The 27,989-nt window shown below is 49.6% G+C and overlaps 3 protein-coding genes, 1 long non-coding RNA gene and 4 other non-coding genes across 11 annotated transcripts; all 8 read left to right on the forward strand.

The window, feature by feature from the left end:
- The first annotated feature begins 32 nt into the window (after window positions 1–32).
- Window positions 33–16,158, forward strand: TRNAU1AP (tRNA selenocysteine 1 associated protein 1). Of its 3 annotated transcripts, none has more exons than XR_008820917.1 (10): window positions 33–238; window positions 3,418–3,515; window positions 4,318–4,417; window positions 6,746–6,798; window positions 7,388–7,519; window positions 10,631–10,750; window positions 12,182–12,344; window positions 12,925–12,958; window positions 14,304–14,470; window positions 14,728–14,864. XR_008820917.1 is itself a non-coding variant. In XM_056332588.1 (10 exons), the coding sequence occupies exons 3-10, from the start codon at window positions 3,430–3,432 to the stop codon at window positions 14,862–14,864; spliced, it is 825 nt and encodes a 274-aa protein (XP_056188563.1). In that variant the 5' UTR covers window positions 35–238; window positions 3,228–3,304; window positions 3,418–3,429; the 3' UTR covers window positions 14,865–16,158. The 3 variants fall into 3 exon arrangements, 2 of the variants coding, with proteins under 2 accessions (XP_056188563.1, XP_056188562.1); XM_056332588.1 differs by lacking the exon at window positions 14,304–14,470 and adding an exon at window positions 3,228–3,304 and having other exon boundaries at window positions 35–238; window positions 14,728–16,158; XM_056332587.1 differs by lacking the exon at window positions 14,304–14,470 and having other exon boundaries at window positions 35–238; window positions 14,728–16,158.
- Window positions 16,159–20,426: 4,268 nt separating this feature from the next.
- LOC130146760 (uncharacterized) lies at window positions 20,427–23,024 on the forward strand. Of its 2 annotated transcripts, none has more exons than XR_008821003.1 (5): window positions 20,427–20,635; window positions 20,992–21,062; window positions 21,729–21,787; window positions 22,151–22,412; window positions 22,716–23,024. It is a non-coding gene; the product is annotated as an uncharacterized LOC130146760 (long non-coding RNA). The 2 variants fall into 2 exon arrangements; XR_008821004.1 differs by having other exon boundaries at window positions 20,440–20,635; window positions 22,151–22,284.
- Window positions 20,680–20,824, forward strand: LOC130147100 (small nucleolar RNA SNORA16B/SNORA16A family). The gene has a single exon (XR_008821118.1). It is a non-coding gene; the product is annotated as a small nucleolar RNA SNORA16B/SNORA16A family (small nucleolar RNA).
- On the forward strand, window positions 21,494–21,624 carry LOC130147104 (small nucleolar RNA SNORA44). The gene has a single exon (XR_008821123.1). It is a non-coding gene; the product is annotated as a small nucleolar RNA SNORA44 (small nucleolar RNA).
- LOC130147105 (small nucleolar RNA SNORA61) lies at window positions 21,826–21,943 on the forward strand. Its single transcript, XR_008821124.1, has one exon. It is a non-coding gene; the product is annotated as a small nucleolar RNA SNORA61 (small nucleolar RNA).
- LOC130147113 (small nucleolar RNA SNORD99) lies at window positions 22,524–22,594 on the forward strand. Its single transcript, XR_008821134.1, has one exon. It is a non-coding gene; the product is annotated as a small nucleolar RNA SNORD99 (small nucleolar RNA).
- A 1,052-nt stretch (window positions 23,025–24,076) lies between the features above and the next one.
- On the forward strand, window positions 24,077–25,705 carry RAB42 (RAB42, member RAS oncogene family). The gene is made up of 2 exons (XM_056331539.1): window positions 24,077–24,342; window positions 25,094–25,705. The coding sequence occupies exons 1-2, from the start codon at window positions 24,077–24,079 to the stop codon at window positions 25,506–25,508; spliced, it is 681 nt and encodes a 226-aa protein (XP_056187514.1). The 3' UTR covers window positions 25,509–25,705.
- A 138-nt stretch (window positions 25,706–25,843) lies between these two features.
- Window positions 25,844–27,775, forward strand: LOC130146126 (ras-related protein Rab-39B-like). Its single transcript, XM_056331931.1, has 2 exons — window positions 25,844–26,301; window positions 27,229–27,775. Exons 1-2 carry the CDS (start codon window positions 25,859–25,861, stop codon window positions 27,659–27,661), a joined length of 876 nt encoding a protein of 291 aa, XP_056187906.1. The 5' UTR covers window positions 25,844–25,858; the 3' UTR covers window positions 27,662–27,775.
- Window positions 27,776–27,989: the final 214 nt, after the last annotated feature.

A 27,989-nucleotide genomic window follows, 5' to 3' on the forward strand; every position in this document is an offset into this window, starting at 1 on the left:
GGGGCGCTGCCGCGGGCCGGGGCGCCCGTGGCGGCGGGGGCGCCGCTCTCTCCGCCCGCCGGGCGCCGCGGAGGAGGCGGCGGGGCAGCGCGGCGACGGAGCGGGCCGCGGGCTCGGCGTGAGGCGGCGCCGGCGGCGGCAGCGGCGGGGCCGAGCCGGGAGGCGAAAGTCGCGGCCCCGCTGAACCCGCCCCGGGGCCTGCGGGAGCAGCATGGCCGCCAGCCTGTGGATGGGGGACGTGAGTGTCCGGCCGGGACCCGCGCGGGGCTTTGTGAGGCGGGCAGCGGGGCGGCCTGGCAGGCGGGAGGCGGGAGGGCAGCGGCCGGGCCCGGGGGCACCGCGGGCAGGGGCGCACTGACCGTCCTGACCGACTGTCACCCTCGCACCGACTGACACCCTCACCCAGGCACCCTCGCACCGTCCGACTGACACCCTCACCCTGACTGACACCCTCACCCTGTCCGACTGACTGACACCCTCACACCTACCGACTGACTCCCTCACACTGACTGACACCCTCACACCTACTAACTGACACCCTCACCCTGACACCCACTGACTGACTGACTGTCTCACCCTGACTGACACCCTCACACCCACCGACTGACACCCTCACACCAGCTGACTGCCTCATACCCTCACACTGACTGACACCCTCACTCAGAAACCCTCAAGTTGACTGACACCCTCACACCGACCTGACTGACTGACACCCTCACTGACTGACACCCTCTCACCAACCGACTGCCTGCCTGCCTGACACCCTCGCACCGACCAACTAACTGGCTGACTGACACCCTCACACTGACTGACACCCGCGCACCAACACCCCCGTGCACTGACACAGCCTCACAGACCCTGACACACACATAAACTCCCGAACTAACTGACACTCGCACACACGCTCTCCTGTGCACGCTGGCAGGCTCACGCAGGCTGACACACAAGCACACAGAGACACTAACCCCAGCCTGGCGGACACATTTGTGAGCAGTTGCACACTCACAGGTACAGACACACACACACCAGAGTGACCCTGGTGGCCTGCCCGCAGCCATGGTCACAGACACACTCATGGCACTCCCACCAGTGCCCCATGCCACCTGCGCTCGCTCTGGTGGGCAGCCACGCTCGTGGGCACTGACATGTTCTCAGGCTTTTGCGCTCAGGCTCTATTAGGCACTTACACGCTCCTTCATGTACTCACAAGCCTGTACGCTTGCATGCTTCTCGCGTTTATATGCTGAATGTAGCATGCTGCTTGTAGGTACTTACATGCTTATGGTCACACACTTTAAGGCACTTACACACTCACATGCTCGCACTCATGCTTGTGCTGCTAGGCTCACACGCTTGTGCTCACACTTGTAGGCACTCGCATGCTTATGTGCACCTGTCCAAGAGTATCCCTCACTGCCTGCCCCACACACACGCACACCTGTGGGTACGCTGACATGCTGACACAGATTTGCACTCTCCTGCATGGACACACACTCATAAGCACTGACGCACTCTAGTATTTCCCTCATTCCTGCCTACATGTGCACCTGGCAGCACACTCAGATGCTTCTTCACCCTAGGTTGTCTCTCGCTGCTTGCTCACGTGCATGCTGTAGGCACATTCACATGGCAGTACGCACCCCACTTGTCCCTTGTTGTCTTCCCTTCACACACACTGCAGACACCCTCATACTCATGCACCTGTGTCCCTCACCGCTTGCTGTTGTACACACACATTCATGCACGCTGTATTGTAGTGTTTGCTGCCTGCCCCATGCTTGTGTACACCTGCGTATACGTACAGATATGCACATACAGTTACCTCTGTGTATCAGAGTTTTCACTTTGCCTGTTACTTGCACATGCATCTTTCTCCAGACCCGTTCTTACAGACTCACACCAGCATATTGTAGAGTACTGCTCGCCCTGTAGTCTTCCACAGTCTCTCACATTTGCGTGTGTACACACAACCCAGCATATCGCTGAGGATCCTGCTGGGTGCTTCCCTCTCACACACACACTCGTGCACTCCAGGTTTGCCATTGTACTGTGCATGAACACTGACACATTAGGGAGTCTTCCACTGCCTGCCACTCACACAAGCGGACTCCCTGGAGTTTCTTTTACCCACACAAAGGGTTATCTACCACCTCTCCATCACAAGGCCATCTTTTTTCAGTCACCTCTCTCACATGCAGGTTGCGGCTCATTGAGACACACACATACAGACCCAAACAGTCACCTGTTGCCTTTATGGGTCTGGCTTTCCTGTACACACACCCCACAGGATCACCCTCTGCATGGCATGTCTGTACGGCGTAGTGCTGCCTCCTGCTTTTGGCACATGTAACGGAGTCATTTCTGCTTTACACTCACACATGCAAGTGCAATATGGTCACCCACTATCAGATACTGCACGTTCTGTCATGCACACAAGTGATGGAGCCACCTGGTACCTGACAGACACACAAACATGCCTGGGGGCTGTCAGTTACCATGAGGTCATCTGTCTTACACAGGTATATATACTTACATATATGGAGCTATATATGTTTCCCCCACACCCTGGCCCCATGTTACCTGTCGTATGTGGTGCTCCCCATCAGTATGGTTTTTTGCACAAAACCTTAATTACAATCAGTTCCCTCCACTTTCTCTTACGCAGAGAGGCATCCTTTTCCCTCGGTCCCTTCATCATATATTTGATCCGAATTGCAGTGCCATTTCATACTTTCCAGTCCCTTACACCATACAGACACCTGCTCTCCAGCGTGTTCACTCTCACAGTACCACTGCCCTGCACTTCACACACACTCTGACATGACCCTCTCACCTGTGACATAGACACGGTCAGTGCACCCACCTGCAGTACAAAACGCAGAGCTATGGCGGGATGTGATTAGAAGTCTCCCCTCCCAGTGCTGCCCAGCATACCTGCGTGGTTATGCGAGGTAGGCACAGCTCTGCAAACCCCTACCCCAGCTCGGTGGGGGCTGCGTTACCTGCCACATACTGCCCATTAGTCATAGCACCCTGGGCTATGCCATGCCGATAGCGCTGGCCCAGCCTCCATTTGCAAATAGAGAAGGAGCCTGCCATCTCCTTATCCCCTGCTCCATGTAGTGAACGCTCAGTTTGTTGCTGTATGTTTCTGAGTGGCTTTTGTCCTTCTGTGAAAGCTCCCTGTTCTCTGAAATTCATGCTGTCTCTTGGGTTCCACTTTGCAGACTGTTGAGCCTGGTTCATGCATGCCTGCTGGTTTTGAGTGGCATCGACCCTCTTAAATGAGTCTTCTTTTTGAAGTGTAAGGGTAAAATACTTCTCAATAATGTTTTAACTGCTTAGGGTGACATTGACACATATATTCTCCTTTTTGTAGATGCCCTGGTCTAACTTTTTTTTTTTTTGCTTTTATAGCTGGAGCCATATATGGATGAAAACTTTGTTTCAAGAGCCTTTGCCACCATGGGAGAGCTTGTACTGAGCGTAAAAATCATTCGAAACAGGTTGACAGGGTAACTGTTTATGCTTGTTCTCAGTTTGTTCTACCAGTGCATTTGGATTGAGCCGTTTGCCCTCTGCATGGCATCGCTGTGATCCTGTCCATACTGGAGTGGTTTTTCCCTTTGAGCTTTTCACCATTGCTGCCAACAATATGGGTATATTGATGCTAGCAATGGAGAGCAGAATTGCTGGCTCTTCAACCTCCCCATCAACAAACCAAGGTTTGGCCCTCATCCTGCAGTGCTTCAGCACTTACTCGGAGTGGCATATGTATGCCATATAGTCCCTCTGGGAATTACACCTCCTGGGCTAAAGGCTTCAGTGACTAGTCCGTGTTGTTCATTGCACTAGTGCAGCTATGTGATGATGGCAGAGGTGGGAAGTCTGACTTAGGAAGAGCAATATGAGAACCTTTTGAGTTCATTTGGAATAAAATGAGCGACTGTATACAGAATAAAGTCATTTTATATTCTTGTATATGTTATAATTTGAGATTTCAATTGTTTAAACTTGGGTGGGGAAATTTATAGTCAACGAAAGTAGGAAGTAAACTTAACTGTGAGCAAAACTATTTTCCATGTGCTTATGTTGACATGACTTAATGGTAAGTAGGGGCTATCACTTCACTTGAGATCCAGGATTACTTTGCTATCTTCTTTTTGGTAGCTAATGTTTATACTTTGAAAAAGAAATTGTTCAAAGTATTGCAACTATAGCAAATTTCCTACCAGTCATCTAAAAATAGAATATTCCTCCTCAAATGTGTTTTAAATCTGAAATCTTTCTGTCTCCTCTCCTGTGTTCTGTGTTCAGAATTCCAGCAGGCTATTGCTTTGTAGAATTTGCAGATCTAGCTACTGCAGAGAAATGTTTACACAAAATCAATGGAAAACCGCTTCCTGGTGCTACACCGGTAAGTAAATGAAATCAGCCAGTTGAGAACCTAAACTGGGAAGGAATAGATAGTATTAAACCTGTATTTTGAATGATTACAGACAAATTCAATGGTTAGCAAACTGGGATTCTTCTTGTCTTCAAAGTAATGAACATAAAACTATTAATGTTCTTGCTCAGATAATTGTTGAAAAAACCCACTAATTTCCATGTGAATGTCTGGATAAAATCAAGGCATAAAAATGTTTTGGTGTGTTTTTTTATTTCTAAGCATTTCTACTATTACCAAATTTGGGTTAATAGGAAACCAGAGAAGAACAAGCAAAACATAGATTGAGTGTACCTACCACAGTCTTCCTGTCTCTCTCCGTTTGTAGTTCCATATTAATTTGTTACAGTGTGTATGTTGTTACATATGTACAAGCTGAACTTGCAAATTCACACTGAGTTTTGAGTAACTTTGATTTGCAAGACAAACATGACTTCTAAGCCTTGCATTATTCCTGGCCTTTAGCAAACAAAAGTTATTTAAACGTATTTACAGTGCAGAAGGAGCTAGACCATTGTATAATTGCCATACATAACAAATGTCTCAGATACATAAAAGCTAGGTGGTTAGGAAGAAGAGGAGGAATAGTCATAGAGGCTAATTTTAGGATGTTGACTCGAATGTGTAGTGGATTAAAATGGGATGGCTGACACAGCTGTCCGTTGTACCCGCAGAAGTTGGCTGCAGTAGCTAGGATGACTGGTTCATAAAGCAGCTCTAGAATCACCTCAGTTACGGTGTGATATAGTAAGGTAAACTGATGCCTGTTTCAGTGTAGTTAATACCCTGAGGAGGAAACGGGGAATTTCAGAATTGAGGATGGTGTTCCCCATTGAAGGGGGTAGATGAGAGGCCTAGAGGTGTCTGTTTCACCTGTCCTGTTTAACATGTAAATTGGAGCCTGTGATTAAGGGAAGCTCATCTTCCTAGGTGCCTTCTACAGTCACTAGAGAAACAAATAGAGGAGCTTTTGCAAGGACTAATATAATAATTTAAGTTTAGTTTCGGGAATACCTGTCTTTATCCATGGTTTAATTCAAAATGCAGTGTTGTATGGAGGGATAATTTATATGAACTCATAGAGAGAATTGCAGATGTCAGACAGAGATCCAGTGTAGGCAGCCTAAATCAGTGCAGTCAGCAGGCAACTGTCCAGCTCATCTCTTGCATTTAGATACTTTATCTCTTGTTTACAGAAAACTGAGTGTGGCTCGCTCTTTGATTTATTTTTGTATACCAAATCAGCCAAAGGAATAACAGAGAGCCATGGTGCTGTTGCTGTCGCTGTTTTACAGAATTAAGTGTCCCCAGTTCCCATTTGAGTGGAAGTACTTTCAAGTGTCTCATTGATTTTAAATCTAAAATATTGCAGTGAAGATTGAGATCCAAAAAAAGTTGAAAGTGCTTCAGAGTAGAATCTAAATTTTGTGTTAGCTTGTAAATGGTTCGCAGAGAGTTGTGTACCACTGTGCACCAGTGAATGCAAGCATGCAAGGAGCATGTTTATAGCCTAGAGTTAAGTCTTTGCTTTATTTTCCAATAATTATTTACGCTATCTTTGAGGGAAGAAAATACATCATAGGTACAGGAGCACAGTAGGCTCTCCACTATACTAAACAAATGTCCTGATCTCTAGATCGTGGACTCACAGTAGGCTTGCTTTCCTGGGAAAAGCCTATTCTATTTTCCTTTCCTGTTTGTTTAAAAAATAAAATGAGGTGCAAAGTTTAGGGAGGCCTCCAGTGTCCAATGACAGGTAGTTCTTTCAAAAACACCTTAATTTTGGATCTTAGTAAATGAGCAAATCATCCAGAGCAAAGTGTTTAGCCATACTTCCAGACTCGGGGATTGATTCTATTTTCCCGTGCGGCAGATTCTGGTCTGCCAGTATTTGTGTAAATCACAAATGTCCAATGGTCTGTGTGGTCATTTCCTTTTAAGACCTTAAAATTAGAATTCCTTTAATATTTGTTGTTAGTATCTCTGTTTTGTTTTCCTTAAAGACAAAAAAATTGGATGCTATATAAGGTTCACTTGTCTCTAGCTAGCTTTATAAACTGTTGAAGTAAAGATAGGCAAAACCACTTGGTGCAGGTTCTTTGCTGATTTTCATTGTTACAACTGTACTGACATCAAGTAAAATGTTGTCCTTGATATCTTAGCTGGCTGGCTTGACAGCATTGAACATCTGTCAACGTTAAGAAAGTTGTGTAAAATCAGCTTATTGTATTTTTTCCTAATTGTTTGGATTCATATGAGAATATTTGAATGTATGGATTCATTTTTGCCTTGTTTCAGGCAAAGCGATTTAAATTGAATTATGCAACATATGGAAAACAGCCCGATAACAGGTAAATGCTCAATATTTAATATTAGTTTTGCCTGCTTAATGTCTCTTTATCAGTTGCCTTTCAAAGAGTATTCAAAATCTGTAAACCCACAAGCACATCACTGCCAGTCTTTAGCAGAAGCAGGATAACGTAAACTGCCTGTCAGTTGTATGCTTTGCCTTTGGTGTAGCACAGCAGATTTGTCAGGAGTCTCTTTTCAGGTATTTAAATTTTGTAGCATCAAAGTTATCTAATTTCTTTATTATAATTTAAGATCAATATATTGGAAATAGAAAATCTATAAATGAGACATTAATGTTTTCTTGCCATGTTAGAAATCCAGAGATACCCTGTGAGAACTAAGCAATTAAATTATCTATATTTGATAAAAAGCAGTATTGAGTAGGTTGGTTGTGCTGGTTGAATTAACTTGAAAAAGCTGTGCCAATAAAAATTTTAGTCACCTAAGCAACTTAAGTGGCAACATGTTAAAGTGTCCATTAAATGGTCTTTTAATGTCACTTTTCTCTGAAGTCAAATGTTAGCTGTCACTCAGTATGCCTTTTTTTTGTATGATTGTGCTTAAGATATTTTACTTTGATTTCTTTAGTCCAGAATATTCACTTTTTGTGGGAGACCTGACTCCTGATGTGGATGATGGCATGTTATATGAATTTTTTGTTAAAGTCTATCCATCGTGTAGAGGTGGAAAAGTTGTTTTGGACCAGGCAGGGGTATCCAAGTAAGTAATCTTCTTTATTTGTTCGTTTCTTTCACTTTACATGCAGCAACAGGAAAGATACAATGCGGCAAGGGGAAAAATTAATAGTTCCATCAGCTTAGATTTTAGTAATCTTAAAATACAATGTTTTGGACATTCAGTCTACAGTAGGCTTTGATAGTCTCCACAGTGTATTGTCACTCCTCTGTCAGTTTGATGCCCTTCGTGTGTTGGCAGTACATTATTGCATTTCTGAAAATGCTGAAAAATGCCCAAGTAATCTTGAAACACTGTCTTCTGGACTTTCAAATGGAATTGCACTCTTTCAGTCTTTAGGTTATTGAGTGTGTATTCCTGTGAAACCTTTACAGGTTTTTGTTTCAAATAGGGTAGGGCAAACAACGCTATGATTCATTGTCAGGTACTTAGTAGCCACCTTGTTTATCTTTACTGGAAACGTCTTGCCAAAAACAGGTGTCAAAAAGTCAGATTTCTTAACGTTATTAAAACATTTTCTAAATAGCAGAAAATGAAACTATTTTCCTAGAAGAGGGACCAGTTGGTGAGCATCCTGGTTTTCAGAACAGAACACGACTTCAATGAAACACAATATTCTGATGTAATACCTATGAGAATGTTTTGACAAGACTTAGAACATGGCCATAGCTCTCCCTTCTTTCTCACATAAGGTTTCTCAGTCTTAGACAAGTTGGTCTGAAGGAACTTCTGGAGGTCTCTGGTCCAACTTCCAACTCTGAGCAGGACTGTTGCCAATCCTAGATCAGGTCAGCCATGAATTGTGTAGCCTGGAAAACCTCACAGGATGGAGATAGTACAGCCTGTCTGGGCAGCCTGTCCTGAAGCTGCACTACGCCCCTAGTAATGAAGTTCTTCGTGTGCAACCTGAACCTCTTGTAGAGCTGCTCACTCTCTGACTTAAGTGCTCGTGCTGTTACTGCCACCTCACCTGAGACTCACACTGCCAGGGTGGGCTCCTGATGCCATCTCCTCCTCAGAGGTGTAAACTCAGCAGTTCTTGTTTTGCTGCACCTGCTTCCATCTCTGCCTGTAAGATAGGTGTCGAGTGACACCTGTTGGGCCATTAGTTGGGCTTTGGGAACTGCTTGTAAGTGCAGACCTCGGGGAAAAAGAATCTGTGGTAGCTTTGGAAGTGGGGAAGGAGCAGGGACTTCAAAGTCCTATTGCTGGGTAGAGCACAGCTGTCTCCCCTAGCAGTGCCAGTGTGTTGCTGCCATGGGCTTTGTTGTGACTTGTGCTGTTACTCAAGGCTGAGGCAACTGCAGGTGTTGGTGTGATGTGAGAGAGGAACCCAGGGCCTGTGGACGTGCCTAGTGAAGCCCTGGCCCTTCCAGCCAGAGCTGCTAGATCAAGAAGGCCACCTCCCAGCACCTCTTGTCTAGGCAAGACAGGAACTTGGAGCCTGATGCTGTAGTGCTGTGCCTGCTTCTTTGCTTTCTGCTGAGGGTGCAGGCTGGGGGGCATCTCCTGACTGCAAGGACAGGACAGAATGTCTGCCAGGGAGGTCCTGGCCACAAAGAAATGATTTCTTGGTGGGTTTTATTCTGTAATAAAATCTGGTTTAGCCGTTGGTGTGGAAAAAATTTAAGTGGAAAATTTGGAAGAATCACTGTCTCCCTTGTGCACCCAGCATCTATTCCTGTCCACACCATCCAACTCTTTATCAGTCCGTTTCTGTTTTGGAACTGCCAATCTTCCCGGTTTCATTTGCACACTTCTGGTCCCATCTGAAAGGCTGCAGGAGTCTTTAGCAGCTTAGAAACTTACACGCTTTTGTGTGTGAACACCTAAAACTGACTTAAACTAACTTAAAAGTTGACTTGCACCGGTTTAATTTGCCACAGTCCTTTTGCAGAGGGCAAGTTAAATAGAATGTGTACCCATGCAGAGTTTGGCTCTTGCTTAATTGTCCAGTTGGTCTGTGTGTGAGGAGTACATGTACATACATGCATACATGTATAAAAATAGGTATTTGGACTTGTGTGTATAGTTTGCTATGCAAGATACAGCATTTTATGGGGCACAGACTGCTCTGCAATAACTTCCAGTGTGGACCCACTGTGAGTACTAGGTGATGCCGCTTTCAAAATAGTGTGTTACATGGTGTTTAAGAGTTCCCACAGAACAGAAAATATGCTGTAAATTTACACCCTTGCTTACAGCTCGTTCTTTTCCCCAGGTAGACAAGCCCTTTCCCTCCCAAACTCCTTCCTTCACCTAGATGGATTCCTCTTTCCCTCCCACACCTAAGTCTTTGATCTTTCTGCTGTGTGAGGTGGCCCATCCCATCTTGGGATCCTGGCACTGCCCTCTTGGATGCTGTTGCATTGCTTCTGACTCACTACAGCATCAGAATCCCACGCCAAGGACCTTTGGGTTTGGAGGGGAATTAATGTTTTTGGTCTGGCTGCCGTACAATACTGCTAGCACCACAGTGCAGGATTGCTGCAGTCGAGGGGTTGCTGGCTGTGTGCTGTCAGAGCAAGCTTTAACTTGATGTTAAGAGCTCCTTTTCAGGTCCACTTTTGGGAATGCTGATGGGGCCGTGCCATTGTTAGGAGTAACAGAAAGCCTCTTTGAATATTCTCCTGTTGAAAAAGGGACTTGATTGGAAAGTGTATCTCAATCAATCCTACAGAAAAGCAATGGCTTTTTTTCCTTCACAGTGGGGCAGTTTTAAATATAAACAACGCCTATGTCTTGTCAATCCTGTGCTGACTTGCAACTGTTTAGATTATCTGTATCCTCCCGGTATAGATTTGAGGCTTTACTACTGTTTGTTCATGCATTTTGACATGTCTTGTGTTAGTTCACTTCCAGTTCCTCAGAATCCACCGGCACAAAGAATTACTTTAATTTCATCAAGCCCTTGAAAGTACTACCAAAGCTTAGACATACAGTTTCAAGCATTTTGCAAAAGCAACGGGAAGGCAGAATCATTTAATCTCTACTAAAAGCAGGGACAGCCCTAGCAAAAGTGTTTCATCTGCTGTGTTTTTCAAAAACAATTCTGACTTAACTGTAAACGTTTTTTTGAAAAGTGGCATGGCTCTTTTGGTTATGTTTGATATGAGTTATTCTGTATCTCTGCAGAGGTTACGGGTTCGTGAAATTCACGGATGAACTGGAACAGAAAAGAGCGCTGACAGAGTGTCAAGGAGCTGTGGGGTTGGGCTCTAAACCTGTACGCTTGAGTGTGGCTATACCAAAAGCGTGAGTATAAGAGCAGCCGAACATTTATGTAACAGCACTGTGATGTAAATCCCATGTATTTTTAAATGTCTTTTAGTGGTTTGGGTACATTTCTTGGATGTTTCCATCACAAAGTGAATACCCACAAATATACTAAAGTAGCTAGAGTATCAGAATGTACAGAAATTCAAAAAAATTACAACATTAGATCAAGACTAAGAATTTTACATTGTTTTTAACTGTATATACATTATTAAATACACACACATGTACACACACTGTATTTAAATATGATTATTTTTAAAGTATATATTCCTTTGCATTAAATTGAAATAGTCTAAATCTGCTTATTGATTTCTGGATAGCAAAGCTCAATTACCTTGCTAATTCTATTATAATGTCTACTAAATATAAGTCTTTTGGGGCAGGGATTAACTTTTTTTTCTGTGTTTGTTCAGAACCTGATACAATGAGATCCTGGTCTGACTTGGGGCTCGTAGCACTAGGGTAATACGAATAATAGTAATTGCTCCCTATTTGAATAATATTTAGATTTTCAGTGACCTCAGAAGTCTTGGGGGGATAAGGAAGAGAAAAGCAGAAAAAGGGGTGTATTGTGGTGAGAAGATTGTTTCCCTCTTCCTACTTCTCACTGATTTCATCATTAGACATAGCTTTATGTGTGACATTTTCATTTTCAAACAATATTTGTCATCTCATTATTTCAGATCTTGATAATCAGGTGGGACTCCTAGTTCCTTGGGAATGCTGCCACTTGGGAATTTTAGTCGGCTCACAGGCTATTTAAGTTTATGGTTTTTTAATTACTTGTAGTCCTTTTTACTTCTTGAGCTTTTCCAACTATGTGCATTGAAGACCACCCAATTCAATGAAAATGAGAACAATGAGTCATTGCTTAGGCTTCTCTGTGATAGTGGCAGAAGGGAGAGGTTTTTGTTCATTCTTACTAAAGAAAACACCAGTTATTTTGCAAGGCTCTAAGTCTTTAACTCTTCATGTAAAGCAAGACTCAGTACCTTGTCTCAGGAGGCTAAAGAGTACTTACCTTCATCCAGAAGGAAAAAGGGACCCAAGAATCTGGATCATGGTTCAGGATTGTTCTAAACTGAGGCTCATAGTCCTGAACTCTTCTCTTCCCAAAGCCAGAAAGTGATACTAAATTAACTCCTAGAGAATGAAAGCAGTGTTTGTTAATGAAGATGAGTATGAATACAGGAAAGGGCATTAAATTTAAACCACTTCTTTCTTTCTGCAAATGTATGCAAATGATAAATACTGCTGCAGTAAATAGCAAATACATTTGAAAGACTGAAATTTGCATGTTAGACTAAGCCTTGTCTATCTACCATGTTGTATCTTAAGCTATTTCAGTGCTTTTTTTCATAATTGTTCTGCATTATTTGCAACTTATTCCTGCTTTATTTTTTTAAGTAATCGTGTGAAACCAATGGAGTACAATCAGATGTACAACTATAATTATAACCAATATTACCAACAATATCACAACTACTATGCCCAGTGGGGCTATGACCAGAACACAGGCAGTTACAGCTACAGCTACCCCCAGTATGGATACACGCAGAGCACAATGCAGGTAGGACAGCACGATGTACTCACTCTTCAGTGATCTGTTAGCACAGAAACACGATATAGCTTACAGAACAGTGATGGGCACATTTTATCTTCAAGCTCTGGGGTCTTAATACAGCTACTTGATGAGGAAGCAAAACTGTTCAGCGGACCCTGGCACATACTGTTGCCTTATGTGGGGATATTGCCGGGACTGGAGGGGTGAAAAGGTCTGGAGGACACAAGGGGTCTCTTAAGATAGTTGTCATAGTAGAAGGGTTCTCCTGATAAGGGCAGTTGGACAGGCAGTAGAAAGACTGCCTGCTGGGATCCTTCGTAAGCCTTGTTTTGGAGAATAGAAGAGATCAAGACAGCCACCCAGCTTCACCACAGGAATTTCAAGAAATGCTGCCTCTGTTAGAAGTTTAGTGTGGGATCTCCCCCATGGAGTCTGTTGGGAGTGGAACACAGGGCTTGTGTGTGAAGAATTCTGTTGTAATCAGTCAGATACAAAAGTCAGTATATGACAGCAGTAATCAACAAGTGATGTTCGTAAAAGGAAAGATAAATATCTGCTCACCTAAGGGTTTTGTTTTCCCTTGCAGACATATGAAGAAGTTGGTGAGGATGCATTGGAAGGTACGTTTCTTGAATTCTAATCTAAGTTGTCTGTCTGTTCTGATTAGAGATATTCTTTCTCAAATTGACCCTTAATTTCCATGTATAGTATACCTTTATCTTTGAGTAAATCTGAGGTCTGAGAAAATTTGTGGGTCACTATCATATCACCTAGCACAATTGCATCCTTATTGTGCAGTTGGTGTCCCTAGTCTGAACCTTGTGAGGACTGAAACTAATTGACTTCACTAGCATTGAGATTTTAATCTTCTATAGTGTGCAAAACTTTTATCCTTTTTTTTAGTACTTTTTTGGTGTACCACAAAACCAATGTGGATATTCCGTTTTTCTGTAAAATCTTGGAATTTGGAGCCCAGGATATTTCACTGTGCTTTTAGTTTAAAAAAATAAATAATATGTTAGCACACTGATACAATATTTGCTTTAGCAGCCATTGCTTGAAATGAACTGCTAAACCATATTGAGGTTTTAGATATACATAGAAGCAGTTTTCATTTATTACTGCAAGAAAAATTAATTTTGTCCTAGCAGTTCCAAATTTCTGTCTGGAGTGGAATATGCACTATGCAGTATATCTTGTCCTTCTCTTTAAAAAAAAAAAACTCATATCATCAAAAATTTTAAAATTAAAATGGTAACAGCAGAAAGCAGCTGGATTCTTTACAGGATCTGTAGGTATCAGTAATGATGTCAGTGAGAAAACCCTTAATGGCTTTTAAAAGCATTACAGGAGAGCTTTTCTTCGTCTGAAACTAACAGACCCGTACTATACTTAGAGTATCTCTGGGGTGTCTTTTTCTCATTGATTAAATTAATATGTTGGAATTTATAGGAAACTGAAATAACTTATTGCCAGTGTGTCATTCCTTTTTCTTAATTCTGTTCTCCTGTGATGTATTACAGCATGATAAAGCTAAAACCGGACACGTTTACAAGCATTTTATTCCTGATGTGTTTTGTAGTTTTTCCATTCAGTCAGCTAATTGCTTTGCACTCCAATAGCTGCTTACTAACTAACCTATGTGATTGTGCTACTCTGATAACCTGCGCTATTAGATTGTGGGCGGTGTTAGTTGAGCCAAACCACATCCTACAAGTGGTTTGGGGAATACGATGAGTCAATTATTGTGAAATGTTAAGCGTGCGTTGGTAGCAGCAGAATTGTACCCGCTGGGTTGCTATCCAGCTCCAAACTGCTTTACAAACATTTCTTTCAACTGTAAAGTAGGGGACATGTTCATACGTAATTCACTGGGTGTTGCTGGCACTTCTTTGGTTACTAACTGTGAAATGCTTTGAGATGTTCGAGGCTTTGGCAGACGAGCTCTGGTGACTCTTGTTGCAGCAGCGTAAGACGCTACCGTCCTCAGCCATCCACTCTGACCCTGTAGTGGAGGGAGCAGAACGGAACGTGTGCCTGCGCCTCCGCTCCTCCACTTTGCAGTCCGGTGCCTTAGTGCCAACCCACCTTCTTTGGCAGTTTAAGTGGCTACACTGGGCTGCGAGGTGCAGGTATGCGTTCTCTCTGTTGACTCTACTATGGGGGCAATCACCACTGGAAAGAGGGACGTATTTGGATGTAGTTATTTCTTATCCCATTGCAGAAAGATTTAGCAGGGCTGATCTAGTCAGGTTCATGATTGGGCAAGTGCTGGGAATGTTTTGTGACCTCCCCCATTTGTTTTAATAGAACTAACATGTTTACAGGGTGTGGGTTTTTTCCCAAAACATTTGGTATGTGACCTGTTTCTCTGTCTTTCCTCCTTTAGATCCAACGCCTCAGTTAGACGTCCATGAAGCAAATAAACAGTTTATGGAACAGAGTGAAGAGCTCTATGATGCCTTGATGGACTGTCATTGGCAGCCTTTGGACACTGTCTCGTCAGAGATTCCAGCCGTGTTATAGCCTCGTTGCTGAGGTGCTGTGTCTGTGTGACAAGCCCGCCAGTGCGCTCCGGACTGTTATGCTGCACCTGGATCCTGCAGTAGTGAGGGGTGGCCCTTTCTGCACCCTGGTCTGTTACTCGAAGTACAGGAGGACTGTGGCCTTCCCTGTACAGAATGAGTATCGTAGGAGCATCATGGTAACTTTTATTCATGGTGAAAGTTAGAACTGCAGCAGTTTTATTCCTTTTGTCTTGAAATGAACTCTTAATACTTATTGGGAATTGTAATTTATAAACTTTCAACGAGATGGCACAGGGGAAAGACTCTACTCCAACGTACAATAAAACAGTTGGTCTTTTAAGTAAAATTACCCTTTGCATTTTGGTTCCTGCCCATCTTTCTGTTTTGCTGCCCATTTAACTGTCTTCAGTCATTTGATCCAACTCTCATGAATGTGTTTTTTTTTTAAAAAATCATTGTTGAATACACAAAAATGTCTCAAAAGCTTTCTAGTGACTGCTTAAGGTTGCTGTAACTTGAGTACAGGGAAGAACCGTGTAGATGAAAGCTTAAGTTCAGTTTAACCTGAGCTGTGATCTTGAGCTAGCAATTTTATAGCTCGGTGTTCTTAAGCAATCTACCTGAACAGCATTTTGGACAGTAAAGACAGAAAGGAGCGTTACAAAACTGCTACAGACTGATGCCTTCTACCTGATCTCTCGCACATTTGGCTTGCTTTTCCACCTGTGTACGAGGAAATAATTCCCCATCAGTCAAGCAGTTTAAAATACTTTTACCAGCAACCTTGTTTAAATGTTATTTTGTGTATCATGCCTTTTTTCGTTGCGGACACACCTTGATGGTCTCATTAAGATGTTGATATTTCATAGTGTCTTCCACTGTCCTGTCAGAGTGAATACGGTGAAACTGAAGATCTTGCAGCAAAAACGGGTCAGAGCAATCTAATTGATATATTGTGCAACAAATTGTTGCTAACGTGGAAAGCAGTTTTCTACTGGATGTTGTATAAGCTGGATGGACAAGCAATATATTTAAGCTAATATTATGTTGCATTAGAGGTGAAAGCGAAAATAATAGCACTTATGTACATGTTATAAGCCCTTTTCAGGCTTTTGTGCCTTAAACTCTTTGAGAAATAGAAACAGATAAACTACCTGTAATAAATGTCTATCCAAGAAATAGTTTGGTAACTGAAATTGCTACTGCAAAGCATTTAGTTGCCTCCCTGCCCATGTTGATGCAGAGATTTGCCACAAAATTTAAATACTTTCATAAAACCTACTTCTACTACACCTTTGTTTGTGTCCATAATTATGATATACTTGTCAGTCTGTGGTCTTTTTTTCAACTGCAATGGTAAACGCACTGCGAATGTGTGGGGAATGGTGACATATACTGGAGTTAGCATGTTTCTGAACAAGTGCAACTAGAGGACTACTGGACCCCTGCATTCTCATTTGCTGTGAATTTTTTCCTCCTGCTGCGCATCTGACTGGGCTGTGGGCTGTTAACAGTTCCCTAACCTTCAGTTACTCTGAATTTAAGGCAGTGAGTGTTCCCTGTGTGTGCTGGTCATGTTTCAGAGGCAGCAGAGAAGTGGAAGAGAGCAGAGCGCTTTTTTTCTACTGATGTAGCCAGCCAGCGCAGATGATGCCCCTCTCCTTGAAAAGTGCCTGTTCAATAGACTGGTGTTTCAGAGGTGACATAAAGAATAGGGGAAGGGGGTATGTTCTGCTGTTAAACACTTTCTAGATCATTCTGTTACTGTGCTGCAACAGTGGTGCCCTGTGTGCCCTTCGTTCCCCTTTTGGACCTGCCTTCCCTATCCCCCCAAATTTTTTTATAGTGCTAATTTACTACGAGAGGTGACCTGAAGCCACACTTAACTTTATCGCTATAATTTACGCTGCTATGCTAAGGCTGGCCAGCATCACTGTCCTGTGTAATATTTCCTACCGCATGGATCAGCCGTATCCAAGTCTTGTCTCTAAAGGACAGTGGAGCAGGTATCACGGAGCAGCACCCCACACCGACAGCAGCCGTGTGGCAAAAGCATTTTGCTCTCTGGTTTTGTTTTTGTGGTGGAAAGAAAATTGGTAATGATCAGCCCGATCCATCGTAACCCCCTAGTTTCTAGGAGAGTGGTGTGTACACAGACCCATGGGCCCTTATGTGAGAACAATTTGGGAGCGCAGAGGCCAGCAAAGACTGCTTGCTGAAGCCTGTTTACTGGTGCTGTGGAGCTTAAAATAGCTCACGCGTTTCCTTTTAGGAGAGAGGTTGACATGACGCTTTGGGCCATGTTCCCGTGATGTGTGAGCCAGCCTTTTGGGGTTGTTGTGAGAATCCCAGCCAGTGTTCTGTTGAGCTATTAATCTCTCCGCACTTTTTTCTGTGTATCACTTATTTATTCATCTTAATGTTCATTTTCAGCTCCCGGCCTTTATTGCAGCATCTGAAGCACAGAGAGACTTTCGTATGGAGCTACAAAACAGCCAGTCACCTGGATCTTGTAGGGTTTGTGTTTTGGAATCCAAGTTAAACAGAGTGTGGGATTTTGTTTGTCATGGATGGCTACAGGAAAAGCCCTGATTAATTACCACTTAGTGTAACACAAGATGAAAGACAAGGACTCCGTGTAGTAAGGTAAATTCTGCTTTTATCTTTATGTGCTAAAGGCAAGAAATCCAAGGCAGATGATATCACCGCTCACTGGGATTATGTAATTCTTGAAAATTGCATCAAAATCTGCAACTGAGGTTATGAAGTATTCCGCCTTTCAGCACGCAACGTTTACTAGTAATTACAAAAATGACTCAAACATTCTTACTGCGTTGCTTGATGAAGATGCGATGATCCAACTTAGATTACTCTAAGTTGCAGGGACTCCGGGATTACCATTTGAGTTACACAGACTGAAAAATGTTTAGCCAACTGCAGAGCTGGAAAGACGTGGGCGTTACTCCTGTTGGGCATGAAGTGGTGATTTCCAAAGCATAAGCTGCAAAGCTGGGGGGTGGCCTGTTGCCATTAACATCTGTTTAATTAAAAGCTTGACAGTAAGCATTGGGGGTGGCCTGTGAGAGATTCTGACTGGCTTCCAATGGGATGAGGAGCCTGAAACCATTTATTTAGCAAATGTGGGTCAGTACCAGCGCAGCCCCATGTGTGGGTGGAGGAATCTGACGGGGGCCGGCAATGATGTTTTCTCTGTGTGTCTGACTAGGGAAAATTCCTGTTACTTGGACCAGTTTCAGGAGGCAGGTTCACATCCCGCACACCAAGGAGTACCAAACACCCTTAGGTATTTCTCTGAATCCCTTTTAAGGAACGGAGATGTTTGCCTCTGATCTTTGTGTACTCAGTTTCTTATTACTGGTTTGCTAATCCCCAGCTTCTGCTAAACAAGATCTGAGAGGAATTTTTACCTTCCAACCTCGCTATCTCCCAGTGTATCTTGTAAAGCATACCGGATACACCAGTTTCTGGATTTAACTTGGGATTTGCTTAGACATGAAATTAACTCAGTGGCAGGATAGGGTATGAATTTTAAATGCAGTATACTGCTGCTTTTGGAAAAAGAAAATGGTTTTACCAAGTGCAGTCAGTTTTGTGAGAAGATTTTGGGGTGCTGCTTGGCACACGCTCCATTTTTCTCAGATGATATCATGCTGCTTCTGCTGTAAAATTTCCAGGGCCAAAGCAATAAGGCGGTTGAGGCAATACAGATTGAGCTGTATGTGGATCCCATGCATGGGATCCTGAGGAACCGCAGGCACAGCAACCCACCTGGATCACTAATTCATACTTGCTTTTCCTCTGAGTTTTCCACAGAGCACATCCCTGTTGGGTTGTCTGCTCCCACCTCTCTGGTGGTCGGAATTGCAGCCTCTTCCAGCGTTTGCTCAGCATCCCGCGCTGCGGAAGGGGCTGATGGGAAGCTCCCAGCCATAGCGGCAGGTTTGATCAGGGCTTCGCTGACCACAGACGTACAGTGGGATTTTCTCTGCTCTTCCGTGGATCTCCGTTCATCTTCTGGTGGGCTGAGGTCTGCTGACCATCCGTTGCTTTTCAGTGGAGCATTTTGGCTATTCTTCCGGTTTAGCATTTGGAAGATTCTCTTCCCAAACGCTTGATTTTTACCAAGGTTTGAATTTTGGGGGAGGGTTTGTTTGGGTGGGGTTTTTTTTGCTGCAGAGAGCTCCCAGTTTCTGGCCTGCCCTAAGATTTGACAGGGAGATTTCTAGGTTCACTTTGCACAAGTTGCTGTGCCAAGGAGAATCTGGGCTGCCCAGGGAATGCCTCGTGACTTGGCTGAGCAGCTGCGAGATCCATGCAGGAGGTGGAGGACGGAACCAGCTGCTTATAACCTGTCCCCACCCGCTTGCAGAGAGCTGTCTTCAGAAGAGCTTGGCCATGCAGGGTTTGGGGCTCATTTCCAGAGCTCTGCTTTAAATGGGTGCTGGGCTCATTTTATTGGTAATCCGGCATGTTTGTGGTGGGGTGACCAGCTTGAAAGGCTGATTGCCGAGCTCTGTAAATTTTTTCATCTGTGCATTTTGCTCAGAAGAGATTAAAAACTAACTATTGTTCTCCCTCGTCCTTTTTGCACTTTCTTCAGGGCTCAGGGGTAGGACGCAGTCTTGGGCTTTTCAGCCTGGTTTCTCAGGGTGGCTGTGGCTTCAGCATCAGTTGCCTGCAGGCATGTCAGCAGCCCCTTCCACCCAGCCGGCAGGTGCTCTCCTTTCAAATCCTTTCCACCGATTATGGATCACAAGCCAGGAGCCAGGCAGAGGTGCTGTTTTGGCAGGTAAGACTTCTGTTTCCAAGAAACTTTCCTTCCATTCCCCGAGGGTGGGGTGTTCCCCCTGCCTTCCAAAACAGAGGAAGGAGTGGGGAAAAGGTGGCCGCTGCCTTCACCTGTTGTAAGAGCAACCCCTGACACACACCTGGCGAGGAGGAGGAGAGGGAAATTCTTTGTGCTGCACAGACCAGAGATTCTTTTTTTTTCTTTTTTTTTTTTTTTTTTTTGGGGGGGGGCGGTGCGCAGCCCAGCTCCAGAGCAAATCATGGTCTTGTGGCTTGGGGGTGGGATTTCCCCACCCTCCCTGCTGCTGTCGGATGAGGTGGGAGCGATTATCCTTTGGGGAGGGGGATGGCATGGCATGGCATGGCATGGCACGGGATGGCATGGGACAGGATGGGATGGGACGGGATGGCACGGGATGGGATGGCACGGGATCGGATGGGGTGAGATGGGATGGCACGGGATGGGATGGGGTGAGATGGGATGGGATGGCATGGGGTGGGATGGCATGGCAAGGCACGAGCTGTGATGGCACAGGGCGGGATGGCATGGCGCATTATGGCACGGCGTGTTTGTTAGGGCACCGCGTGTTAGGGCACGGCGCGGCGCGGCGCGGGGGGCGCGGTGGCGGCAGGCGGCGCGAACCACAGCTCCCAGAAGGCTCTGCGGGAGGGCCCGGCCCCAGCAGCCAATCGGCGCCCGCGCTGCCGCCCTATAAAGCGCCGCCGCGGGGGCCCGCCCGCCTCTCACTGCGATGGCGGCCGCGGGGCCTCAGGGTCGGGGAGTGTGGGACCCATCCGCCGCCATCCGCCGCCATCCGCCCTCCCCGGGGCTCTCTCGCCGCAGTGCCCCCGCCCCCCGCATCGGCATCCTGCGTTGCCCCCCGCGGGCCGCCCCGCCGGGCGGCGCTCCGATGTGCCGGGAAGGGCCTTGCTCCCTCCGCCGGGCCGGGCCCGCCGCGGGTGAGCCTCGGAGGGGGCCTGCTGGGCGGGGGGGGCGCGGGCCTGGCCGGCCCTGTCGAAGCTGCGTCTGTCTCGGTGCTGTGGCAGATGCAGTCAAAAAGGAGCCGAGAGCGAGGAGTTTTTCCTTGACGGTCGCCGCTCAGTTTGATTCTCCGTAACTGTCCGGCAACATTGCAGGAAACTACACGGCCCTGGGCGGGGGGCTGGGGCCGGGGGAGGGCGGCTGCCCCAGTAGCTGCTGCTGGGGTCCGAGCCGGTGCTTGCGGAGGTGGGAGGGGGCGGGTGTCGTGGCGGTTGGGTTGGTGTGAGATGCTTTTTTTTGTCACCCAGAGCTCAAGGCTGTGTTCTCCCCGCAGCACCTTGGCACGGCGGTGAGCCCGGTGCGGGGGACGGCTGATGGCGGCCTCGGCTTGGGAGCACCGGGAAGGTGAGATGCGTGAGCCGGGCTCTGGTGTCTCCCGCACGCTGGGAGCTGGGTTGGCTGCACAGCCTCCCTCGGCCGGAGCCCGAGCAGCAGCTCTTGGCCCTTGGCTAGCAGGCACTGCCAGCACGGAGCCCAGCCCAGGCGCCCTGGGCCCTCTGCAGGCTGGTGCTGGGCATTGGGCCCCGCAGCCAAGGCTCACCCTCTGGCAGGGCCTGTTACAGGTACCGCTGCAGTCATTAAAAACTGCCAACTCCCCTTAATTCTTGCTGTCGAGATCATGTGCGGGTGGGTTATGGGGTCTCTCCACTGTCGCTGGGCCTGGCTAGTGGCAGAACTGGGAATCCAGGCTGATCCAAAGCCAGCAGACAGTTGGCTGCTCGCTCCGTCTGCTGCCCGCAGCTGTAACAGGCATTGCCAGGTGAGCTCGGCGGTGACCGCGTGTTGATCCAAGAGCTGTGGCTCCCTGCAGTAGCTACAGGTCTCCAACAACATGCAAGAGCGACGGGAAGGTCTTTGACTGCTGGGCCTCTTTTGCCTGCTGCTGTCACTCGCCCTTCCTATAAATTTTCAGGAATTTTAGGGTGGTTTTAGGGCGGGTGTGTCAGTGATGGGTACTTCTGGGTCTGCAGCCTGCTGCTGATGTTGGGGGGGTCTTGCAGTGTCTTCCAGGGTTGCTTGGTGTTTCAGAGCTTGCTCAGCTGATGCCCTGCCTGCCGAATAGACCCGAGGTAAGAATGTAGCATTTTTGGCAGAGCTCTGTAGCCTGGCCCTCCAGATCCCTTTCCCATCAGATCTGAATACCGATCTTGTGGTCAAAAAAGGAGGAAAATTAACATTCAGACTGGTCTCAGCCTCTTTGCTGGTACAGCCCTGCTCTGAGAGGGGCCAGTTGGAAGACAGTCTGTGCTGGCCTTGTTCTTTCGGGAGGGCTGGGGTGGGAGTGGAACCTCCCCTCCCAGCAAGAGAACAGGTAAATGTTGGGCACGGAGAGCAGAGGTGCCATGAAGATTTGCAGGCTGGGGTTTACTTTAGCTGAATCTGACACACCGATTCCTGGCGTGCAGACACTTACCTGTGGCTCTTTTTTTCAGGAATTATTCCCTTACTGGAAAAAGCAAAGAACTTAAAAGAGTCCCAGTTGCCCGTGGAAGGATTTGGTTTGCTCTCCTTAGGGCCCAAGTCGTGGGGGAGGCCGTGACACGGAGCCCATGAGCACCCTTTGTGGGTAATTGCCAAGCATTCAGTCTTTCGAGTTGGGGTCTCCAGTCCTGGAGGACAAAGGACAGTTTGGGCTTACTGCGCCTGTGCTAGAAGTGGCCGGACCTATCATCTAGCCTGTGCAGGGCTTTGCAGGTGGGAACGATTGACTTCATTAGCAAATTTTTTTAATTGGGCAGCGTATTTGCAGGGCAGAGTGGTGGTGAGATCAGGTGCACCACACCAGCCCTCTTGAAGTGAGTGCAGCCTGGTCCGTGATGACTCCTTTCTTTGGAGACTGTTGGATGAATCCTGCGGATATGGGGCTGAGGCCAGGCCTGAACTAGCCAAAATCTCACTGTGGCAGGGAATTCCTTAACACGGGTGAAAGCTGGAGCAATGCAGAGTCAAAGTGCTCTTCATTCAGGCTGGATTATTTTTTTTTTATCTCTTCTTCAGGTCTAAAGAGAACGTGGAGCTGATGTGAGCCAATCCCTGAGGATTTTGGTGCTGCAGTGCAAGACTTTGTGCATTTCCAGCCCTTTCCTCCCGAAGCAGGAGCTCTTTGTAGCTGGATCCTGGCTCCTTCCCGAGGCGTGAGCTCCCCCGGGTGGGAGCAGCCGCTCCTGTGCTCTGCTCACCCGCGCCACAGGGAGCAGGAGCTTGTCTGGCTCCAGGTGCTGCTCAAGCTCCTGTTTGAACACTGTGTGGAAGAACAGCCCCTTCTGTGGAGCGTTCTCAGGGAAAAAGTTTTTTTTGGGGGGGGGGGGGGTGCGTGGGGGGGTGTCGGTATAAAGCATTTTGAGGGTAAATAAACATGATCACTTGAAATTCTTGCTGTGTCTCCTGTGCTGGTGTTGGGGGATCCTCGCAGGTGTCCTGGGGTGACACTTCGCTCACAAAATCTGAGCAATGTCTTCCACCCGGGGTTCCCCGTCCTTCCAGGCGAGTTTATCAGTGCTTCTCCCATGGCTGCACTGGTGGCTGGATCTCCAGGCAGCTGTTGGGTGTCTCCAACGTGATTTTTCTCAAAACCTGTCTCTTGTCTTTTCCTGTGCAGGTCCGTGCCCATAACCCCGGGTTCTGGGATGTGGAGGCCTCACACACAGCGCTGCGTTGACTGGGAGCAGGCACTGGGGCCGGCACAGCAGCTGCCGCTGGGGCTTCCCCGTCCCCGCGGTGCTGGGCGGTGGGTCCAGGGGTGCGAAGGCAGCGTCGTGCCTGCCAGCATCCTTTGCCGGAGCCCTGGTGACTCGAGGGGGAACAAACGGGGGGAACCTGTTGTGCCGACCCTGCAGAGCCATCGGGAGGGGAAGGGCTGGGTGATGCAAAGTCCCCGTGCCGCTGCCGGTGGCCCCGGCGGGCTGGGGAGCGCTCCCTGGTCCGGCGGGCGCGGAGTCGGTGCCTCCAGCCCCTCTTCCCTCCTCGTGGGGACCCGAGAGCCCCTTCCTCGGTGAGCTCATCCCTTCCAGCTCCCAGCATTTTGTCTTCCCTGGGGGAACCAGCCCCTCTGTGGCAGCGTGCTTGTCTGGCCGCAGCCTGGCTGTCCCCATCTTTGTCACCAAAACCAGGCAGTGGGACAGAGCTGGCGTGTGACAACACAAGCACAATGTCCCGGGGACGAGAGGACGATTGAGCCCAGTGGCTTCTCCTGCCTCCACAGGACAGTTTGTTTGCTCGAGTGACTGGGAGGCCAGAGCTGTCCCTGTCCCCAGGGAAGGAGCTGCGGGGTGGGGACGAGGGCGGAGACCTGTCCCCGCACCCGCCAACACAGCAGAGCCCAGCTGGGCAGGATCCGGCCAGCCTGGGCCTGGTGAGTCATGGGGACGGTGGCGGGTCCCCCCCAGGACCCCAGCCCCGAGGGACATTACCAGTTCCGCATCATCGTGCTGGGGGACGCGGCCGTGGGGAAGTCATCGCTGCTGCGCTGCTTCGCGGAGGGCCCGGCCGGGGGGCCAGCAACCCCCTGCCCCGCAGCCCCCTGCCCCACCGTCGGCGTGGAGTTTTACAGCCGCACCGTCCCGCTGCTGCCCACCGGCAAGGCCAAGCTGCAGCTCTGGGACACGGCCGGCCAGGAGAGGTTCAGGTGAGGCGGGGACAGGGACACAGCCCCCCCCCAGGACCCCAGCACCCAGCTGGCTTGTCCCCCCACCCTGGGGTGGGTGTGAAGACCCCAGCCGGGCATGTGGGGACGGGCAGCAATAGCTTGCTGGGGCGCTGATGTTTTAGGGGCTGGTGAAACCTTGTGCCGAGCTTCCAGCAAAGCTGGAGCTGGTTCTGGGGGGGCCAAGGGGGCAGGGCTGGCTGCGGGTCCTGGGCTGCGGGTGGGTGGGGGCCGGGTGGTTTTTTCCTGATTGAATCAGGCTGGAGCCAGGAGCTCCTGGAAGCCTGAAAGAGGCTCAAATGGGGCGTGAAGGGCTGAAGAGCTGGGTGCTGTGGCTGGGGGGAGGGGGTCCCAACTGTCCCCATCCCTGGGAGCCGTTCTGGGAGCTCCAGGGTTGGGCGGGCGGGGGGGGGGGGAGCCTGTTTCTGTCCAGTGCTCAGCCCTATTGGCACCCACCCGTGTGTGCTGCCCCATCCCCACAGCACCCTGGGCTGTGGGGGGGGTGGAGGGACCCCAGAGCCTCTGCAAAACCCGACAGGTCTCCCCCGGAGCCCCCCAGGCCTTGGTGGGGGTGTGTGTGCTGAACCTGAAAGGGGGTGTAAATGGTCCAGGCGGGTCTCCCCTTCCTGCTCCCGAGGTCCCAGCTGGGACCCAAAATTCCCTGTCCCAGGGAAGTAGGTGAGGGGACTGGGGGGGTCCCAGGCTGCCCCCCAAACCCCCCCCGTGTGGCCAGATCCATCACCAGGTCCTTCTACCGGAGCGCAGCGGGGGTGCTGCTGGTGTTCGATCTCACCAACCGAGCATCCTTTGAGCACGTCCTGGAGTGGTACCACGAAGCCGCCGGGGAGCGGCCCCCCGCCTTCCTCCTGGTGGGACACAAGTGTGACCTGGTGGCTGAGCGAGCTGTGTCGGCGGAGGAAGCCGGGCACCTCGCCACCACCCTGGGCATGGCCTTCGTGGAGACCTCAGCCCGCACCAACTGCAACGTGGAGATGGCCTTCCAGATGCTGGCGGGGAGCATCCAGCAGGCGCTGGGCCAGGGGCCCCTTGCCCCTCACCGCGGCTGCGGTGGCATCAGGCTCATCACCAGCCAGCGCTGCCACCCGCCCCCGGCATGGGGAGAGCCCCAGGAGCGCTGCCAGTGCTGATGAGGACAGGGGGGACAGGGGACCCTCCACCAGTGGGGATGTTCCTCTCCCTGCTCGGCACCCTGCAGCCCCCTGCCATTGGGCAGCCTTGGGGCTGCGTCTCCACTCTGGCTCAGCTTCACTTCAAGCCTGAATTTGGGGGCTCTGAAAAAATATTGATCCCCTGTAGGAGTGTTTTTAATAAACCTGAGTCTTTTCCGCACTGAATAAAGGGTGGGCTGAGAGCCGGACCCCTGGCAGGGACACGCTGCCCTGCTCAGCTCATGACATGGGGGATGCTCTGTTCTGGGGGGGGTCACTGGGAGGTAACACACACACACCCCCATGTATGCAAATGGCTTTGTCACTTGATGGGTTCCTGTCCCAGGGCCACCTTTCTGGGAAAATGGGACGAGGCATGCCCTGAGTGCATCCAGCTGGATGGAGCCAAGACGAAGGGAACTGGGGGGGGCTTCAAAGGGGCACCCCGGGCAGGCAGGAACGCCTCCTGGGTGGAGGAGCGGAGGCAGCCGGCGCTGCCTGCCCGGACACGCACCTGGTGCGGGGGTGGCGGGTGCCGGCAGACGGTGGAGGTGCCGATGGAGCCGCGGTGGCAGTACCAGTTCCGGGTGATCATGCTGGGCGACTCGACGGTGGGGAAGTCCTCGCTGCTGCGGCGTTACACTGAGGGCATCTTCCTGGATGCCGTCAACCAGACGGTGGGGGTGGATTTCTACGTCCAGTTTGTGGAGCTGGAGCCGGGGCTGCGGGTAAAGCTGCAGTTCTGGGACACAGCCGGGCAGGAGAGGTTCAGGTGGGTCCAGCTCTGGCCATGAGTGGGGTGATGGAGCTGGGTGGGTGTGTGTGTGTGTGTCCCAGATCTGGGGTGCTGGTGGGATGTTGTAATCCCAGCCCGGGGGCTGTGTTCCCACCAGTGCCTTTGCTGGGGGGAGCCCCGTGGGTGAGGAGCCATGATGCCCAGCACCACGGAGGCTGCAGGAGCCTGGATGAGCCAAAGTGAGGGGCAAAGGAGCCCTTGGGGGTGCCTTGTAAGTCCTTGCTCCAGCTCCAAAGGGCATACGGGCCCCCTCAAAGCACCCCTCTGCCCCACCAGCTGTAGAGGGCTGGGGGAAGAGGCTGGGAGCTCACTGCCAGGGCTGCCTGCCATCCACTGGGCTGGCTGTGGGGGACAGGGCAGCTCAGGAGACGTGGCTGCATGGGATAGGAGAGCTCCAGGACCGGGGCTGCATGGGATGGGGAGCACCGGGGATGTGGCTGAAGGGGATGGGGAGCACCGGGGACGTGGTTGAAGGGGATGGGGAGCACCGGGGATGTGGCTGCAGGGGTTGGGGAGCACCGGGATGTGGCTGCAGGGGTTGGGGAGCACCGGGATGTGGCTGAAGGGGATGGGGAGCACCAGGGACATGGCTGCAGGGGTTGGGGAGCACCAGGGACGTGGCTGAAGGGGACGGGGAGCACCGGGGACGTGGCTGCAGGGCATGGGAGAGCTCCGGGGATGTGGCTGCAGGGAACAGACGAGCTTTGGTGGCCGAGCAGGGACAGAGCTGCCTGGATCACCTGCTGATACAGCAAAAGGACCAGTTCTCCTCCTTACAGTGATTTGAGGGCAGCTGCAGGGGAGAGGACATGGCTGGGGCTGCTCTGCAGGCACAGGAGATGCTGCTGAGGTGGCACAGGGGGGCCCTGGGGGCTGCTCACCCCCTTTCTCTTGGCACCCCAGGTCCGTGACTCGCTCCTACTACCGCAACTCGGCTGGGGGGATGCTGCTCTTCGACCTCACCAACCGCGCGTCCTTCGAGAGCGTCCGGCAGTGGCACCGGGAGGTGGTGGACACAGTCCAGCCGTTCCGCATTGTCTTCTTGCTGGTGGGGCACAAGAGTGACCTGGCCGGGCAGCGGCGGGTGGGCAGGAGGGAGGCAGAGAAGCTGGCGGCCTCGCTGGGCGTGCAGTACATCGAGACCTCAGCCAAGGATGCCAGCAACGTGGCCCAGGCTTTCCAGATGCTGACACTGGCCATCTACCAGGCGCTGCAGACGGGGCGGCTGGCTCCCACCGAGGCGTGGGATGGGGTGAAGAGCAGCGTCCCACTGCCGGCGCCACCCAAGGCTCAGGCACTGGAAAAGGACGAGAAACAGAAGAGATGCTCGTGCTAGAGCTGGGGACACTGGCAGCCTGTCCTGGCGGGGCTGGGACACCCGGCTGTGCCTGTGGGGCGCAGGAGGCAGAGAGCGAGCGGCTGCCAGGGCGCATTAAACACCCGCTGTTCACCTCTACCTGCCTCTGTTTTCCTGGGGAAGGGTGAAATCCCCAGGCAGGCTGGGGCAGGGGGCTGCAGAGGCGGGTGTCACCCTGTTCCCCTGTTCTCTCCCCAATCCCCTGTGTCCCAGGCTGTCCCTCATCTCCCAGAGAGGCACCGCTGGCCCTCCTGACACTCAGGTTCCACATCCAAGCAGTGTTGAGCTGAAACCCCTTTTGCTACCC

The sequence above is a fragment of the Falco biarmicus genome, chromosome 3 (assembly GCF_023638135.1).
Source record: "Falco biarmicus isolate bFalBia1 chromosome 3, bFalBia1.pri, whole genome shotgun sequence".
Taxonomy (NCBI): domain Eukaryota; kingdom Metazoa; phylum Chordata; class Aves; order Falconiformes; family Falconidae; genus Falco; species Falco biarmicus.